The 20,566-nt window shown below is 37.3% G+C and overlaps 1 protein-coding gene across 2 annotated transcripts; it reads left to right on the top strand.

The window, feature by feature from the left end:
* The first annotated feature begins 8 nt into the window (after positions 1-8).
* LOC139968812 (progestin and adipoQ receptor family member 3-like) lies at positions 9-18,324 on the top strand. Of its 2 annotated transcripts, none has more exons than XM_071973241.1 (7): positions 9-188; positions 2,746-2,922; positions 5,568-5,730; positions 6,804-6,956; positions 7,955-8,152; positions 9,857-9,947; positions 11,301-18,324. In XM_071973241.1, the coding sequence occupies exons 2-7, from the start codon at positions 2,774-2,776 to the stop codon at positions 11,459-11,461; spliced, it is 915 nt and encodes a 304-aa protein (XP_071829342.1). In that variant the 5' UTR covers positions 9-188; positions 2,746-2,773; the 3' UTR covers positions 11,462-18,324. The 2 variants fall into 2 exon arrangements, with proteins under 2 accessions (XP_071829342.1, XP_071829343.1); XM_071973242.1 differs by lacking the exon at positions 9-188 and adding an exon at positions 1,121-1,151.
* Positions 18,325-20,566: the final 2,242 nt, after the last annotated feature.

The raw sequence follows: 20,566 nt of genomic DNA, 5'->3' as shown, positions 1-20,566 counted from the left end.
TAGTTTTGATCCTGGATGTGCGATGGGTGGTAACAACAAAACAGTTCAGCGTGCCTTGGCAATTATTGTTAGGATGACTGATATTAGTATGAGTTCTTAGAAGGAAGTGCCGATACTGTGCAGCTGTAAACCGCTTGAAAGAAATTTGCTCGACTTTCTTTAATGGCTAATACCGATCGGGATCAGACGTTTGTTATCAATTTTAATTCACACTCAGTCACAACCTAACATAGCCTAGTAACAACTTACACTACAGTAAAAGTCACAGTTGGAGGCCTATGCCTAAATCGGTTTCAGTTGTTTTCCGCATACGTTACTTTCCGCAGATTACTTTCCGCTGAAAAATTCTTGTGCGGAAAACATTTTTTTTCACTTACCTGTACACTATATTTTTCCTCAATTTAAGGATACCAAATTCAGGCAGGATGATTAAAATAACATGAGAAAGTATCAAAGAACGTTGCTAAAGGATGGTTAGACTGAGTTCATGTCAGAAAAGTTAAGCTGCTTATATTTTACAGGAGGCTTGGGGTGTTTGTAATTAGGGATTATTAAAGAAGTATGAGGCGGTCGGCGGATAAAAGGGCAAAGGGACGCCCGCGTTATGAAGGATTGAGTATCTAATAAAGTATTTAAACTGCGGTCCGCGTAATCATGGTTTGAAAAAAGTTGTAAAAGGCGGTATCTTTTTGATTTTCGCTGGAAATGGCTGTATAAGTAAGGGCTGTTTTAAGACCCGAACGTGCATTTTGCAACACCTTTCTTACGAGTTACATCTAAAATCATGGCCGATTTAAAAAATTAAACTTGGGATTAGGGCCTACAGCCTAAGCTAGTGCTTACAGCCTAAGCTACAACCTTAGCTATCCTAATAATAATCTAGTCTCGAAGCTACATTTTATCCTGTTACATCTATCTGCCTATCTCTCCATCCTCCTAAATCCTTCCATGTGCCTAATCATTTCAGTAAGTCATTCTGTTCCTCCCAAAAAACGGTACTTTCCGCTGAAAAAAAAGTTGTTTTCCGCTGACAAATTTGTCAGCGGAAAACACCGTTTTGTTTCAGCGGAAAGTAACGTGTGCGGAAAATAACGGTACCCGCCTAAATCATGCTAACTTATGGTAGCCTAGCCTAGAAGGACAGTATTCTAGTAAGTATGCCATTGTCTAAATAACACTACATACTCAGTAAAACTTAGGCCTTAAGCTTAGAGTAGACTTCATTGACCAAGCTTTACCAATATTCTGTGGTTTATGTATGCAACAATTTGTTGATTTATCTTGCAGTGTTTTTGTGCATAACACTACACTAATGAATCATGCATACCATTCAACAGCAAATTGGGCCTAGCCTAACTTTAGAATCTGTACCATATGAATTGGAAAGCTTACTTCGAATCGGCAGAATAACAACTGTATAATCTGGCTGAATGTGTAGGGAATAGGGTTAGGAAGTAGGGTTAGGGAACTTAGGAATTAGGGTTAGGAAGTAGGGAATAGGGTTAGGAATTAGGGTTAGTCCCCCAAAATGTCTAGCCCCATTTAACAACGCTCAACCCATCAAAAAGAGCGCCCTCTTTTAGCCTGTCGGGTAGTCGAATGGTACGCATTCTAAATTAGTTTTGATTGCCATAATTAAAGGGTGTGAAGACTCGCGCAAAAAGAAACCTCTCATGCCGGTAATCTGACCTAGTTTCGAATGAGGTGTAACAGTAGTGTTAGACACCACCATCGATCCCAGAAAATACACACACAGCTTGCTACCGTCGGTAATTAGACACTAGTGCACAGTCAGTACATGCAGCTACGGTCAATACCCACAACACAGTGTACATATAATAGCAGCGATGGATCTCAGGTCTAGATAAAAGATTTCAAGGTATCACGTATTACAGTCTGCATTTTGTAGCGACACGAACAAAACGTCACTTGCAAGCAATGGAAAGTTATCTTTTTCAGATGGCCGCACCCGGTTTGGGGCGAGTCTTCAATGCTCTTAAGCCTAGCTTGAAATATTTTATCTTGAGATTTCAAAGGTCAGGTTATTCCAATTAGGGATTTTCCTCAAAGAAGTATTTAATAACCTTAAAATGAAGATATTTGCTAAGGCTACTGTGAAAAGAATTCACAGAAGTAGGCCTAGGCCTATGTGTGATACTCTGGGTTGAATATCCAGCAAATTTATCCATGGTCATGCTTACTAGTACTACTGTAGAGAATTGTAGCCATGATAAGGTGTTTCTCAAAACAAAGTACTACTCTAATACATTATTAACTTTGTTATACCTGTCTGTTTGGAAGGGGGGAGGGAGGATTTGATCACAGAATGTTGAAATGGAATTGTTATATATCAAGTCACCAGAAAATGTCAACTCTTGAGCCACTGGTTTGTGATCAAATTTCAGTTCAGCAAATCAACAGAGAAAACAAAAACTGCTGAGGTATTTGCATTAAATTCGGATTGCATTGTAACATGTAATATGATAAATAAGTATCACTCCCAAAGTTGGTGTTTCTATTCTTCAACCACACATCTCTCCTGCATGGTACATATTGGTCATTGTTCTTTTTTTCATTTCTTTTGCTGGACAACCAAATTTACTGTTCCGATATAACCAAACTGTAAAGCCTGGTTGTCTGATGGACATTTTTCACAACCTGGACCATTGTGTACCCTCTTGCAAATGAAGTATAAGATAACAAATATTCATTCATGTCTATTCTTTTTCATTTCTCTGTTGACAGGTAGAGTTAGATAAATATCTGGTAAAAAATGGATTCCTACGACAATGAGAACAATGCTGTCAAGCATAAAGGCATAGACTTATTTTCCTATGCAGAGGTACCACATTTCCTTCAAGGTAACCAGTTTATCCAGTCAGGATACCGAGTTTCGTTATCATCCGGGCAATGTATACAAAGGTAAGTGTCTTAATGATGGTTAAGTTGCATGATATCTTCCTATGGGTTTAACGATGTGCCGCGTAGCCAAGGGGGGGGGGGCGAAGGGGGCAGCCGCCCCCCTTGAGCATATTTTTTACAATTTTTTTTAAGGTTTTTATGATATCGCTAGTATTTTCAAAAGAGAAAATGCTAAGATGCAACTAACAAGGCATAGGAAGTGCCATTTCCGGCGATCTGGGAGGCATTTACAGCCAAAATTTTCTTGTACGCTTCGCGCCAACTCATGGTGGCGCTACACTTAGATAGTTTGCAATGCAGAATCTACAGTTTCGCCCCTCCCTTGGCAAATTCCTGGCTACGCGGCTTTCTTGGGAAGCTGTGTAGGGCTGTGAGTTTTCGTTTAAAGACCTAAACGTTTAAACGGCCGATTTTTCGTTCGTTTAAAAGTTTAAACGTTCGCGAATATCGCGAGAAAACGCCGAGTATAAAGGCGTGGGGTCCAGGGGACCGCACTAGGGCCCTGGTGGGGCGAAGACCCCGGAAAAGGAAAAGGAATTTTTTGCGTGTCTGGCGATAAAAAAATTCGCCGTTGAGGATGCAAAATACTGACAACTTTTTGAATTTAAATTGTCACGAAGCAGATGAAAATTTTTAAATGACAAGTTAGAGTAGCTGTATTTTGTTATAAAATGAAAAGAGATTTATCTGTTTTACAATCTTTAAAAAGTTTAACTTACAGAACCTCCGATATTATGAAACAAAAAAGTTCGGCAAAGCCCCATTTCTAGAACGCCTAACAATGAATAGCACGCACTAAACGTACATCAGATTACAACTGCAGTACGGTTTAACCTAACTTAAATACTACGGTAGGATACTGTATATGTGCTCAGAATTTTCCCATATATCTTGCCAAACAACTGCGCGCTCATCCCCGAACACCTGTTTGTTAACATATTTGGCACGTTTCCAAGAAACGTTTCATAGAGTATTCCCCATGATACACGAGGCACAGTTGATACACGCAGCCAAGATATCAAGCTATGGTCATCTTTATGAAAGTAAACCTTGTAATAAAATATGTTTTAGGCCACACGGCATGATTAACTAATGCTTAACATTATTTCCATGTTCTTGTAGAAAACGTAAAGTTCGCAAAATACAATTGGTTGTGTTTTTGTAGTTACGTGAGATCCGTAACAGACGAGGTGGTTAGGCTATTTGCTATGCACTTAACTGTGGTAGGATATTATTTTTTCCATATTTTTGGAAATTCTAGAAAATACTTTCTTCCCCCCCCCCCCCCCCGCTTAACACTAGATGTGGTCTTACGGTTTATTCATAAATGGGTGTACTAGAGCCTTGTATACATGACATTAGTTGCATTTAGCACGATTTGCCAGTTTCGCGTGAATTTTTCGAAAGTGGTTTGCTGGATCTTTCGTAAAATTTGTAATTTTTCTACTGATTTTCAGAGTTTTTTTACGATCTCCAATCGATACATTTCCTTTGATCATGTATTTGAACAACTATTACCAAGTCGAGTATTCGACCCGGTATTGTCTGGTCAGGGAGTTCAAAGTGATGGACAGGGATTGTAATCATTTCGATCGAACATGCATTGACTGGATTATCTGCGCCGCCGCTGTCGGCTCGATATAAAGTACACTTGTGCCGCGAATCAGGAAGTTTTCACAAAAGGATAACAGCGTTCAAGTTTATTTCGCGTAGTAGACAAAATAAACACGGGAATTGATACGCGATTTTTGCCAATAATTTAATTTTCAGTTGATATCATTTTCGTTTAAACATTCATAAGGTTTTATTAAACGTTTAAACGATGTTTCGTTCGTTTACACGTTTAAACGTGTAAACGGCACAGCACTAAAGCTGTGTGAAAACTGTAAGTTGTCAGTTGTAATCTTAAGAAACTAATGTTAAGAACTGAAAAGCTTAAGAAACTGATGCCAGATTCATTAGAACTTGATGCAATTTTTTATTTGTCATCTCAGACAAATCAAGGGGGAACAGGTGCAGTATAATAACTTCAATAGAGTTCTGTGTACAGTGCATTAATATTACTTCATTTTGTTTGAAGAACTTTTCCGCTGTGGATGACCACAAGGCAATTAAAAGGATAACAAAATTCACGATTTAAAAGGAGAAAATGCAATACACAGAAAAATAAAACAAACACATTGGTTCTTACTCACAACTTGAAGATTGTACTACTGTATTGCTGTTTATTCATAATTGATAATTTTGTTTCGAAATCAATTGAAGACACTTTTCTTTTATCTCATCATTCATAATCTATCCATGTGGTATTTGTAATTTTAACATTTAAAACATGAACATAATTTATGTATAGTTAATTGAAGACAATTGATTAACTAATTATGTAAAGTGACATCTTGTCAAAGTTGTCATGCAGTTGGGTGATTTGGAATTTATATAATCATTTCAATTCCCAAAGAAAAATGTGGTTGGTGTTATTGTCCCTGATATTATAGCTCACTCATGAAAGAGGAAAGATTGTAGCCTAGCCTAGCAATGTAAGTTTTTGTTTATGCAGATTAGCTTTCCAGTACTGCTATCGACAATTGTTCATTTATGTAATTTCAAGTTTCCAACTTTTGATATTCTCTTTGATTGTATTACAGTTTGTTTTACTGGTCCAATGAATCAGTGAACATTTGGACTCATCTAATTGGTTTTTTGATCTTCCTGCTACTTGGAGTTTATGATAACCTGATATTGCTACCATCATACGATGCTACCTTCTGGGATTATATCGTCTATACACTCTGCCTCACATGCTTTCAGGTTGGTTGTCACATTGTCATATTTATTTAATTAATAATTAATGTAAAGTGATCATATGAAATAATACCTGCCTAATTTACTGTAAGTACTGTATTGTGGAAAGGAACATAACATAAGTTTAAGATGGAAATTATGTAGTCATTGAGGGCCCCCTGTTGTATAACCTCATAAATAGTCTTCTAAAAGAGTAATCAAATGTCTTATTGTTAGGAATATTATTGTAAGTCAAAAATGTCAGCAGAATTCTGTAGGTCTGGCTTTAAGTTCTAAACAGTTAGTTCTGTTAGTTCCATATAGTTAGGCTGATAGTTATATATAGTTAGGCTGTTAGTTTTATACAGTCTACACTATTTGGTTTTGAATACGTCGCAAATATATCAGTATAGAGTCAGTAGGTTCATGTTGGTATATATCAAAAGCGGCATTCTCATCAAATTGTTTGAGGAATTTAAGAAAAGGAGTTAGCATCTGGCTATCATTTTGTGCTATGGTAGAGTATTTGATTCTTTGACCCCACCTGTGATGTACAGTCTCTATTAAAGGGAAAAAAAAGAAACCTCTAATGCCGGTAATTTGACCTAGTTTCAAATGAGGTGTAACAGAAGTGTTAGACACTACCATCAATCCCAGAAAATACACACACAGCTTGCTACCGTCGGTAATTAGACACTAGTGTACAGTCAGTACATACAGCTGCGGTCAATACCCACAGCACATTGTACAAACGATACAGCGATGGACATCTCAGGTCCAGCTAAAGATAACAATTAAGGTATCACGTTTCGTTACTGTCTGCTTTTTGTAGCGACACAGACAAAACGTCACTTGCAAGCAACAGAAAGTTAACTTTTTCAGATGGCCGCACACGGTTTTGGGCGAGTCTTCAATGCCTTTAAGTATCTGTACAAATATGGGGAACTTTGTTGCACTAGAGGTAGAAGGTATTGATTCTAACAGAACAGTAGCTGCTTTGTCAAATTGTAATAACTGCATGTTGTATCTGATGAATAATTGCAATTTGTTGCTAATGTCTTTCTTCGATTTTTATGTTCTTATTTTCGTTTTTCTTTCAGTTTTGTATGATGTGCTCTGCAGGTTACCATCTCTTCTGTGCACAAAATGAGGAAGTCTGTAAATCTTGGCTGGCCCTAGACCTGGCTGGAATATGTATTGGTTTATTAGGCTGTTACTTTCCAGGGATATACTATGCATACTTCTGTTTTGATGTAAGTTTGTGCTCTATTTTTTATTTTATTTTTTTATTTCAAGAAGAAATGTGATAAAAATAATACTAATCATGCTATATGTTTTCCTTTATGACGAGTGTCTGGATTGACCACCATGTCCACACTCCCCTCTCCCCCTTCCCCAACATTTTTATTCAATGAATGGGAAAGAGCAGGTTTTGTGAATCACTACAATGTTTGCATAATATTTTAGTCTTTTCTGTAGCCACAGAATCAGTTACGGTGCTCATTTCTGATTAAGAACACTGGAGTGATGAGGGACTTGAGGGAGTGTCCTTTATTTAGTCGTGCCTTTCATCCTACATATTTGGTTTTTTACCCTGCTAAAGGCAAAAGTAATGCATGCAATGGTGATGGGTGTGTGTGTGTGTGTAATTTCACCTGCTTGTAAACATGGTAACTCAAAAAGGTTGGGGTAGATTAAATTCATGCTTGGTATGTGTGATCCGGCTTAGTGAGTACAAGAACCCAATTTTTTTCTGTGAAAGTCAAATTTCATTTGAGGTCATCAGAGGTCAAAGTCTGAAGACCTGACAAACAGGATTATAACTCAAAGAGTACCTCTTTGTTGAAGTTCATACTTGCTGAGTACAAGAACATACTTAAAATTGGTGGAGGTGAAAGAATAATAACACTATATTGTTATGGTTGGTGAGTTAATAATGGCAGTAGCATTAAAAGCAATAAAACACCATAGTGTCTGGGAGATTGTGGGTTCACTCCCGGGCTTGCTAAAGGAAGTTGAAATTGTCGTATCACTAGAAATCTATGATTTTCCCATCTGAAATGGTCCAAAATGTCCAAAGATAAAAAAAAAGTTCAAAATGAGCAAACTTTATAAATTGGATAGAAATTGGATATGAAATGTAAGTTATAACTCGTTGGCCACCCTGAAGTCTTTTAAAAATAACTGCTTTCCAGGAATAAATTATGTGCTGGGTTGGTTAATCTCTTCTTTATTCGTTTTTTCTTTGCAGCATTGGAGAAGGATTTACCTCACAATTGCATGCATATTAATATTGATCACCTTTGTGATCCAAACCCACCAGAGATTCTTGTCAGCTCGGTGGGCCATGAGAAGGCTGCTTCTGTTCTGTACTTTAGTGGCCTATGGTGTCTTTCCAGTGTTACATTGGGTCTATCTCAATGGAGGAATGCAAACACAGATCGTGCAGGTGAGATTATTGATTAGGTTGGGTGGGGGGAGGTGGGGGAGTGGGGGGGTGAATGCCAGCGGATACCTGCCTTGTGAATGTGTTAAAATGTCAAAGTTGGCATTGTTTAGTGCATGTTTAAGCCCCGTCGTTTAGTGAATGGAATACAAACAATTTTTATTTGGCTGACTGTCATGAAAAAATTTGTGTTTGATGAGTTGTTATTTATTTTTTTATTTTTTATATGGGTGGCATTGGTGGTGATATAATATAGGTAGTAACTATGTTTGATAATGTACTGAATGTTACCTGTCTGCCAGTCATCATAGCAAGTTTTTTTACTCAAATCCCAATTTTGAGGAGAATAAAACATCAATTAGCCACAGTTTTTGCTGCTTTCATATGAAAAATAACCTATTTATTGGCAAGAGGTGACATGAGGATGACAGGTAACTATGTACGTCATGTATGAAATACTGAGCCTTTGGTTGGCTTTGAATTTAAGGCTGTAAAGTATGATTTTCTCATCATTTGTCACTTACAGGATAAAAAACCTAGCCAAGCTGGTAGGAATTTGTTTAGCTCAATACAACATGGTGGCCTTAGTGGACCTTTTTATATCACAGATAAGGACACACATGATGTTCTAAGGTGTCACTAACAACTGCCTTGCTGCAAGTTAATAGCTGACCTTAATGGCAGGTTAACTGCAGGTTAATGGCATTTTAGAATGCAGATAATGACAAACATTATGTTCTAAGGTGTGACTGACAACTGCCTTTGCTGCAGGTTAATGGCTGACCTTTATGGCAGGTTAATGGCAGGTAAATGGCAGGTTAATGGCATTTTAGAATGCAGATAATGACAAACATTATGTTCTAAGGTGTGACTGACAACTGCCTGTGCTGCAGGTTAATGGCTGACCTTTGACATTGTCAGCAACCTTCATAGCTGTTATTCTGCCCTTCTGTGGCATCATCTTACATTACCAGCTAAGTTGCTTTAGATATTTTAAGTCCACATGTGAAACTAGAATTACTTTAATTTAGAAATGATACGAACTGTTGTGCTGATATATCACATGCAAACAAACATGCAGCATTTGTAACATGTTTTATCTAGCTATTCCAGTCTGTAAGAATAACACACCTTCCAAATATGTTAAATATCTGGAACGCTCCTTTAAGGCTAACATGATGATTGCATCGTCTACTCAGTGCAGTTCTAAATATTACTCTCTTGTTGTGTAAAAATTGTTCATTTAAAAAAGCCACAAATTTTTTTCAAGCTTCATATAAAAAATAAAGCACCCTTTTAATGTATCCAACATCATTGGCATTGCCTTGACATAGTTACAGTACATTATTTACCGTGTTAATGGAGGTCACTAGGTCTTATTATCCTATTATGATATTTCTTCCATCTGAAGAAAGGACCCTATAGTCTCAGCGTTAGACTTACTACAAACTAGTCCACCCACAATGGTAGATGAGCCAAGAGGATGTTTAAAAAGAGACCTTTCTCAAAAGAAAAAATTAAAATGGTACTGGAAATACAACCGGGACCTCTAGGATTTGTTTTCATGGACTGTAATGTATCAACATTTACTTTCTTCCTTCAGTCATCCTCTAATATCCTTTTGTTTTACTTTGACATTAATTATTAATGAAGCAAGCAATTACTGTGCCATTTTAGGTGTAACGTTTCTCATTATTTCTCCGACAGACTTTCCTTCCAAAAGTTGTGGTTGTGTACTTCCTTGGAGTTCTAGCTCTGGCATTTTATGCCACTAAATGTCCAGAGAGGTGTTTTCCAGGTGAGTGACTCGCTAAAATAGCTTTGAACATTTTAGATCAACATCAAGGAGAAAATAAAGGGTGATTTTGCATCCTCTCAGTTGTGTAATACGTATTTTAAAGCGAACTTTCCAAATGTAGCAGGTTTCAAGAATCAATTCAACATGAAGATTATAATTTAGGCAAAGTTAACATTTGTTGTTATGACATCACCATTTATTAACCACGATACACTCAAGGTGAAATATATCAGGGTTAACCAGTACAAATAGCCTACAATAAATCAACCGTATCTTGAGATGGGACAATATATTGAGATGGGGATTGATTTTTTTTCAAGTCATCACATAGAATTTATTTTCTTCTCCATATCAGTGTCATCTTGTCTTCCAGTGGAATTTACCTTAAAGGAGATACCCACCCAATCATCACCTTTAGTTAGTTCACTTGATAGAGACCTTGGTGATAAACAGCTCCCACAAATATCTCAAGAAATTGTTTGCTCCGTCTCAGAGATATGGTGTATATGGTATATCATGGGGCTGCCATTTTGTCAAATTTGTGTGAATGTCATAGGGCCACTAGGAGTCGAAAGCTTATACCTTCTTCTGTTTTTTTTTATTTTTCATATTTTCATATTTTTTCAAGGTGACTGTAAAGAGAAACAGGTTGACACTGACACCATTGCCAATATAACGCCATACTATGAACTCTTAATTCCTAAGTTTTCAGCATTTGTAAAAAAAAAGGCATATCTCTTCCAGAAAAAATCAACAAAACTGGAAAAAGAGCCTTAAAAGTGAACACATTGAAAGTAAAGAAAGTCGTTTAAAATCATTCAAGCCCATATGACTTGATGGTGTCACATTGAGATTTGACCAAGTCTTCCTGCAGTCTGTGAGAACAGACATTAAATATGGGATCTATCCCAAATGGAAATAGATTTTTTCTTTAACTGTTTTGTGAAGTTGTTCATGACAGTCATTCCTATGACTGATGCTGATGGTTGGGGTATTCTTCCCTTTAAGAGGTAACTCAATATTGGATATTTAATTAATTTTGACATGTAAACGAGTAATGAAATCTAAGCATCGTGTTGAAATTTTCATTCAATTCTTACATTTTAAACTAAGTTCAAGATATGTTCATTTGCAGTTTTAATGGTTTGTACCAAATGTAAACATATTACTGTTTCAGGAAGTCGTACATGACGTTCATCTCTATCAAATAGATCGATAATGATGGTAGGGTAGGTTTTGTGTCTGCATCAAACCTATTAAATTGTGTTGCTGATCTGTCAAATTTTGATTGTGTTCTTATCTTGTTATTTTTGCTTCTCTATATGATTTTTTTATGATTTTTTTTATTATCAGGTCGAGTGGACTTCCTGGGGTCGAGTCATCAGTGGTGGCACATCCTGGTGGTGCTGGCGTTTATATGGTGGCATTCTTGTGGCGTAACCATGATGAAGTACAGGCAGGAAAACGAATGCACCAACGTCGAACGAATGAGTGACCTTTTGCCCTCCAGGTGACGACATCTGACCTTAACACTTTCCAACATCGATGTGTACAGCGTGAAGCGCTTCCGATTTCATTGCAAACTTTTCCAATAACCAAAGTCAGTTCTGTGGGAGGGAGTCTCTCTCTCTCTCTTTGTCACAATAAATCAATCTGCAGTTTAGACGTGCAATAACTATTTTTAGTTTGAAATTTCTTGAGTGGCAGGCAGAAAGATGATTCAATTGGTAGCAGACCAAAGATGTGTTACTAAGGTTACCGCTAGTACTACCAGCTTTACTATATTAAATTACTACTTTTACGTGGTATTTCATTGTGTTATCTGCAGATGATTAAGAAACACAGAAACCAAATAAGTTGGCCAATCTACAAGTCTTTTTTGTGTATTCTACCATTACCAAGTGACAGTACTGAAGACGTTTCTTCTGTGCGTGTTTGTTTGTTTTAAAACCAGCACATGAGTTACACATGATATGTGTTAAAGCCAGCACATAAGCTACACATGTTATTTGTTAAAGCAAGCACATGAGCTACACGTTATGTGTTAAAACCAGCATATGAGCTACACATGATATGTGTTAAAGCCAGCACATGAGCTACACGTTATGTGTTAAAACCAGCATATGAGCTACACATGATATGTGTTAAAGCCAGCACATGAGCTTGAGTTATGTGTTAAAACCAGCACATGAGCTAGCAAATGTTATGATAACACTAGGTTTATTTGAAGCTAGTGATGCATTTCTTACAAAGAATTGTGGATGCAAAAACCAATGTACTGGTGAAATTGTTTCACCTTCTTCCTGAATATGTTTATTTTCGGCACAAACAAAGTTGAGTACTTCTTTCTGATCTTCAGATGTATATTTCGTTCTTTCATATCCCGATTTCATAGTGTTGCGTGCAAATTTTAGTGTACAAAATATCATTTACCTGAGGCCCGTAAAGTGTGCAATTCTGTCTCACAGGTCACATTGGTACATGAGATATTGTAAAATGTTTATATGTATTCCTTATCATGTCGGTAACTTGCAATTATACCGGCTCTATCACATTGGATTTCAAAGCTGCATTTAACATTTGGTCACTTTTTCTTGTCACTCTGACAAAGTCAATGAAGATTCCTGCATATTTCAAGCCATAAAGTCTGCAAATCTGTATCAATGGAATTATTTTCACCTTGATGGTTGTGAAATGTTAACAAGCGCGTAGCCAAGGGAAGGGGGGGCAAAGGGGGCGACCGCTCCCCCTTGTGCATACTTTTTTTTGTATGTTTTTATGATATCGCTAGTAATTTCAAAATAGAAAATGCTTAGATGCAACTTACAAGGCCTGGGAAGTGCCGTTTCCAGCGATCTGGGAGGCATTTTCGGCCAAAATTTTCTTGTGCACTTCGCGCCAACTCATGGTGGCGCTACGCTTGGATAATCTGCAGAGCCATATATACGGCTCTGATAGTTTGCCTACAGGTTCGCCCCTCCCTTGGCAAATTCCTGGCTATGCACCTGAATGTTAATTTGTATATCGATATTGTTTAATCATGTCATCATTAACCTATATCTGGTGCAACTTTGTCACTTTGAACAAGCCGTTTAATATTGACATGTCAAATAGATGCTCCTATTTAGCAAATTGTACCATTTTTAGCATGATATAAAAATAATGTAACATTACCACTTTTCCTTGCCAGCTCTTAATTAAATATTAGCTAATATAATGTAATGTTTTTATTTTTATTTCTGGTGTGAGCTCGCCGGACTTAAGTAAACAGGGTAATACTTCTGGTGTGAGTTCGCAGGACTTTACTAAAACTGGTTATTATTTCTGGTGTAAGCTTGCCAGACTTAACTTAAACAGGTTGAGTTTTCAGTTTTCTGATTCATCATTTAATGATTAATTGTGAAAACAAAAGTTAACTTTGACTTGGATGTCAAATTATGTAATCATTTCCTGTAAGATACAAACCTGTACATTCTCTTAGCCTAAGTTTTTGGATCACTTTCCATTGTTTAAGGTCAGTTAAAGCATTAACCTTCTAAGAACATATCTGTTAAAATTGAATACTTTGCTGTCTACACAACTCCACAAGCTGTGAGTAGAATGAAATGGTTATATCGGTAATCTTAATCTTTACCGTAGGTTTAAGGAAGAGAGGAGGAAGCTGCAGACTTGTTTTGTTGTTGTTTGTTTTGTTGTTGTTACTTTTATCTGTTCGATACCTTGCGAGTGTCACAAGCCAAATGAAAGTAGTACAATGACAGAGACAGAGTGGAAAGGAGAGATTATCTTTGGTTCAGTACATAACAATATCAAAAGGAGTGTTAGCTCAGTGGTTAACGCCAGTGCCTTTCCATCATAAGGTCCTGAGTTTGAGTACCTCCAAGATTAATGTATGTCGTCCAGTGACAGAGTTGTTGACAATTGACAGTTCATAATCATGGACGTTAAGATATAAATCTAAGAGACTGACTTCCGTCGGCTTGCGGCTTTGATAAGCCAATGATGGCTTCTTCCGGAGTTCCTGCTTGTAGGAGGATCTAAAATACATACATACATACATACATACATACATACATACATACATACATACATACATACATACATACATACATACATACATACATATCAACATGTATATCATTATGTATTAGTACAGTAGACAGGTCTAGAATTTTCACAATTTTAGCCAATTTGGTAACAAATGGCAGTGCGAAAAAATAAATTGGTTAATATCAAATATTCCTAAGTGCAATTTCCTTGATTGAATACAAAACAACAATAATTTGCACTGGCAGAGGAATTCAAGTGCCTGTCTGGTTTCTAGCAAATTGGTGAAATCCGACAGCAATTATCCAGTCAATAGCCCACATTTTGAGATTTGTAGACCGCCCTAGTAGGCCTATGTCTTAAGAAACGTCTCTTAATCTAATAATTTAGTTTGACCAACTGTCTCGACCCATTAATTGCTTATTTTGTCAAAATTGAATCAAATAGTATCACTCTTCAAGCAAATGTGAATTAACCAGTGAGTAAATGTTTCCGTTTGACTCTTAACAGTTGTTTCGTCCAAGATTACTTTTCATATTAGTTTAGATCTAATGCAAATAAATGATGAGATTGAACCTGGCTCATCCAGCTAATAACCTAGTTGATTACAGGGTTTTACAGTGTGTCAAACTCAGTGTGGAAGATTGCTTTTAAATAGAGTCATTTTCCTGATGAGGGCTGGTAAAGACAAATAGGTGTCCCTTGTCTTACCAACGTGGCTCCATACAATTTCCCATCATGTTCTGTAACCCGCAATTTATCCTTTTCACCATCTTGTCATAATCTGCACGATTTGAATGCAATTTTTTCGTTAAAACTCAACAAATTAGCATCTAATAGTTTCAGCATGGACTCCAAAGACCAATTTTCAATTGAATAGCATGAGAAATATATAATCTAAATGGTCAGGAAAAAGACTGGGGGAAAGAAGGAGAGATCCACGTGTCCATTGCTCAAAATAACAAGCAGTGATCTAGGCTCCTTGAACAAAAAATAACATTACCAGATCTACAAAAGGTAGTTACGTATGTGGATTATGAAACATGTTTGAGAGAGCTGGAGGGTGGTTAAGAGGCATGGGGATGTGGGAGAGAGGTGGGGGGGAGGTGAGGAGTTTCAATACTTATGTAACACCCAAGTTTTAGGTCCTTTTTGGTTCCTTGCTTTAGCAAAAGGAACCTATGCAGTCAGGTTGGCGTGTGTGTGTGTGTATCTGTGTGTCTGTGTGTGCATCTGTGACACTTGCTTGGGTACACTGTAACTCAACAAGGGAAAGTTGGACTTAACTCAAACTTGGTATATAGATCCGCCATAGTGAGAAGGCGTGCCCTATTTTTTTTGGTGCCTGTGAAGGTCACCAAAGGTCAGTTAGAGGCCAAAAACCCAAAATATTAAAACTGCAATAACTCCAAGTGCCAATGTGTGACATGGTTGATATTTTGGAACAAGTTGTGAACTGGTTAGGGGAACATTTTGAAACTTAACGGTCATGTGATCCAAGGTCACCAAAGGTCAATTAATGTTAAAAAACAACTATTTTTGCGATAACTTGAGAACAAAATGTCCGTTAGGGTTGGGAGTTGCTTCAATGTGTTCCAATTGTCGACCTGCATCTGGGTGACCCTTGACCTCAATTTGACCTCTGGTGACCTTTACGTGTTTTTGGGGATTTTTAAAGTTTTGATGCTATTTTCAGATGTCAAAGGTACCTTCTGATCATAAATGTCAATAGGTTGACCCCGTGTGACCTTTATGTGCGAAGTTATAAGGGGTCAAAGTTTTTCGGTCAGAGTTAGGATGGTTGTACAGACTTGTCGTTTTGTTTTTTGGAATCAGGAGATCAAACTACATCTGAAACCAAGGTCAAAAGGTCAAAGGTCACATTAGAAAAAATGTGCTTATTTTGGGAGGAAACGAGCAAAAAAGAAAATGTTTGGTTTTGATGCTAGATTTGGATATCAAAGGTACCTTCCGATCAAAAATGTCAATTGGTTGACACCCGTGTGACCTTCGTGTGCGAAGTTATACGAGGTCAAAGTTAATTTTCAGACATTTAATGCAATAACTCCCAGTTCCAAGGTGTGACCTGGTTGATATTTTTGGACAAGTTGCAAATGGTATAGGGGAATATTTTCAAACTTAATGGTCATGTGATCTGAGGTCACCAAAGGTCAATTAATGTTAAAAAACTAGTATTTTGGGAGGAGAAAATGGGAAAGAATAAAAATGTTTGAATTTATATAGTTTGATGCTCCATTTAGGTCCCACCAATCAAAAATGTCAATAAGTTGACCCAAGGTGACCTTTGTATGTTAAGTTACATGAGGTCAAAGTTAATTTTCAGACATTTAGTGTAATAGCTCCCAGTGCCAAGGTGTTACACGGTTGATATTTTGGGACAAGTTGCAAATGGTATAGGGGAATATTTTCAAACTTAACGGTCATGTAATCTGAGGTCACCAAAGGTCAATTAATGATAAAAAACTAGTATTTTTGCAATAACTTGAGAACAAATTGTCCGTTAGGGTTGGGAGTTGCTTCAATGTAATCCAAGTGTCGACCAGCATCTGGGTGACCCTTGACCTCAATTTGACCTCTGGTGACCTTTTCGTGTTTTGGGGATTTTTACAGTTTTGATGCTATTTTCAGATGTCAAAGGTACCTTCTGATCATAAGTGTCAATGGGTTGACCCCTGTGTGACCTTCGTGTGCGAAGTTATGGGAGGTCAAAGTTAATTTTCAGACATTTAATGCAATAACTCCCAGTTCCAAGGTGTGACACGGTTGATATTTTTGGAGTAGTTGCAAATAGTATTGGGGATTATTTTCAAACTTAACGGTCATGTGATCCAAGGTCACCAAAGGTCAATTAATGCTAAAAAACTAGTATTTTTGCGATAACTTGAGAACAAATTGTCCGTTAGAGTTGGGAGTTGCTTCAATGAAATCCAATTGTCGACCCGCATCTGGGTGACCCTTGACCTCAATTTGACCTCTGGTGACCTTTTCGTGTTTTGTGGATTTTTTACAGTTTCGATGCTATTTTCAGATGTTAAAGGTACCTTCTGATCATAAATGTCAATAGGTTGACCCCTGTGTGACCTTCGTGTGCGAAGTTATATGAGGTCAAAGTTAATTTTCACACATTTAATGCAATAACTCCCAGTGCCAAGGTGTGACAAGGTTGATTTTTTTGGACAAGTTGCAAATGGTATAGGGGAATATTTTCAAACTTAACGGTCATGTGATCCAAGGTCACCAAAGGTCAGCTAATGTTAAAAAAGTAGTATTATGGGGGGAGAAAAAGGGCAAAGAAAAAATGTTTGAATTTTTACAGTCATGCTCTATTTAGGTCTCACCGATCAAAAATGTCAATTGGTTGACCTCCGGGTGACCTTTGTGTGAAGTTACATACAAGTTCAAAGTTAATTTTTTGACATTAAATGCAATTAAATCTCAATGCCAAGGTGTGACATGGTTGATATTTTGGGACAAGTTGTGAATGGGGTGGTGGAACATTTTGAAACTTAAAGGTCATGTCATCTGAGGTCACCATTGTTATCATATCTGTTGACACGCTTGTAGGTCTCTTATATTTCTTACACTTTTGACGCCATATTTAGATCTCAAAAGTGCCTTTTGATAAAAAATCCGATCACATTTTGTGATCACAAAAGTGTTGGCTATAGTGTTGGTTACTTTATGGGAACACGTAGGACCACAATTACTTGGACTATTTCAGCCCAATCTTGCTTGATAATATTATGTGTATTGTCATATACCCCAAGCAAGGAACCATAGTGCCCTTGGGCTCTTGTTATATATTTACATATAGTATTAATATTCATTTGTTTTATATTTTCTTTACAGTTTGGATGTTAACAGATTGGTACCTTTGTAGAGATTTCAGTAAATGGTTCTTTAAGTTGGCAGTTTCTTGCATTCCTCTATGAGCCATCAACAATCCATCATTTTTTTAAGACAAGTTTTGGGATATGTTGCAACCCTTTAGTCTTGCTACAAATGTGTGTCTGTGTGATGATTTTTTTTAATTAATTTTTTAATTAATTTCTTATTAATTAATGTTGTTTCAGAAGGGTGCTATTATTTTCATCAATTGCAGTTTCTTTGTTTGTTAGAAGGGTTTCTGTTTCATGTGGTGATCTGAAATTTTTGACTAAACACAAGCAGTGAATGTGAAGCTTTGCTGTGACTGTGAAGTTCTGCCACATGTTTTAATCTTGTTTTGTTTTCTTAAAGAGAGAAAGAAAAGTATAAAAAGGAAAGAAAGAAGAAGAAGAAGAAGAATAAAAAGAGAGATAAAAAGATATATTGAGCCATTTTCATTCCACTGTGTGACTTTATGGGTGGCCTTGTTTTGGAAGCTTGTTGTTCTTAAATTTATTTATTTGAATAGAACCAAAATTGGAAAGGGTTTTTCTTGAACTTGAACATTTTCAGTAATTGTTGTCCCCAGCAGTTGGGACAATATGCCAATGCTAATATAACTCTATATCATCCTCCCATATCATGCTGAAAAGTACTCCTACTGACAGTACAAATAATTCCTAATTTTGATCCGATTTAAACATGATATTGATCACATTTGCCAATAAGCCAGTTCTTTGAATTGGGTAATGACTATGGTTTAGAAGGGGAAAAGAAAGTTAACAGCTGGATGATTAGCCCTCATGATGTACTTACACTATAATATAATATCGGACCAACTTCACTTCTCACCTCTGAACTGTTGCCACTCCTTGACCAACTTCATGGCTTTTCCAACACAGACATGGATCCAGAGATGTTTGCGGGGGAGGGGGGGGGGGATACCCCTTCAACCTCACAAAAATTCAATAGTAATCGACCCACACACACACACACACTTGGGAAGGTGGCTTCATTTATCACCTATACCCTCTCCCGTTCTTAGATTCGCCTCTACAACATGAATTAGCATAACATTCCTCGAAATTATAGGAAGGCCTTTACACGTGAAAGCCAGTTGGCATCTATGATCAGAGCCTTAAATTTGCAAAGCTGTAAAAAACGTATGAAACAGTTTGTCAAGTCTCATCGAACTAGAAAGTATCTAGAGCTGTAAATAAACGGCACTGATAGAACTACTAAGTGACAGCGCCTTTGTTTAGTTTTGTCCGTGATTGGGAGAGGCCTATTAATTGAGGTTTCGTCCCTCCCTGTGATCGTCAATAGACTCATGGAAAATGATCTCCGTCTCTTTTGAGAGGTATTAGCCCATAATTGGAATGTGATTGGTAGAAGCTAGAGACAACGCCCACCTTCACAGATCCGGTCACTCATTCGCATAATGTTAAGGAATTTCGCGACGGAATGAAATTAGACAACGGAATGAAATTGGACGACGGAATGAAATTGGACAACGGAAGTTCCCGCGACGGCCACCTAAGTTAACGCGACGGCAAGCTAAGTTTTCGCGACAGCAACCTATACGTTCTCGCGACGGCATAAACATGGTACAAAAGGCGCGCGATAGCTGCAATCGGTTCACGACACTTTCAAATAAATTTGCTATGATACCAGTAGCATAAAGAATCATACCAAAACATAAATCGTGCTTCACAGAATGAAGTTTTCACAGGTTTACCAGATTGCAGCCACAGTGCAGGAGCTTGTTTTAATCTGTCAACGTTCACGACCGGGAAAATAGTGCATTTCATTAATTTAGTTATTTGGCTCAGACTGTACAATTTGATTGCTCAAAAGATATATATTTTTGGGGGTTGGGTGGGGGAGTGTTCGCACCATCCCATCCACCCCACGCCCGCCACTGATGAGCTTGTTATTCTTATAGTAATTTTATCTTTAGTTTCCTATTTAAATGGGGAGATTTTTTAGGACTTTCGTTGGGAGGACGTATTTTGGGGTTATATTTTCAGGATAACGTTTCTATCAATGTTTTATTTTAAGCATGTAAAATAATCGATACATTTACACGGTTTTTGTTTGTTTTCATGTAAGACATCGATGATCTTCTATTCCCTTACTCGAAGGCGTTGCTGGCTCTACAATATTCAATGATAATGATGTGGTCAACTCCACACAGGGACTAGTCACGCGCATACTTCATATCATTCATATGCGTATATATATAAAGCGTTATTAGAAATGGTAGAAGTCGGAACAGTCAGAACGGAAATACAGTTGTTCTAATAACTGTACCGGTGCACTGTGCATTGCAACGAGAAGTCAACCATCGTACTATTCGTAGTAATGTTTAATCCATATCAATTCCTAGCGCTCTTCCTTATGCAGCGGAGGAAAGTCACAACAGTTACTACCAACACCCCTCGTTGACTTACTGTTAGGCCTTGTTTTTCTTCACTGATAACAGTTCTTTCCTCATTTCATTACACTTTGTCTAAAACATCTTTAGAAAGGTGGAATAAATCTCTTCATATCTCTGTTGTTTTCTAGTTTCTGTTTAGCATGGCACAATCGGACTTGGGGGGTTAAAAAATGTAGAAATACGTAACTTTTGAAAACCAAAAGTCATACGTAAAACACACATGGCAACATGTAGCGTCGTGTGG

The sequence above is a fragment of the Apostichopus japonicus genome, chromosome 6 (assembly GCF_037975245.1).
Source record: "Apostichopus japonicus isolate 1M-3 chromosome 6, ASM3797524v1, whole genome shotgun sequence".
Taxonomy (NCBI): domain Eukaryota; kingdom Metazoa; phylum Echinodermata; class Holothuroidea; order Aspidochirotida; family Stichopodidae; genus Apostichopus; species Apostichopus japonicus.
This window is presented reverse-complemented; position numbering and strand designations above follow the sequence as displayed.

Coding starts and splice junctions, on each gene's coding strand:
- LOC139968812 (XM_071973241.1), top strand. CDS start 2,774: ATGGATTCCTACGACAATGAGAACAATGCTGTCAAGCATAAAGGCATA. Junction 5,731..6,803: donor TCTGCCTCACATGCTTTCAG/GTTGGTTGTCAC, acceptor TTTTTCTTTCAG/TTTTGTATGATGTGCTCTGC. Junction 8,153..9,856: donor TGCAAACACAGATCGTGCAG/GTGAGATTATTG, acceptor TTTCTCCGACAG/ACTTTCCTTCCAAAAGTTGT.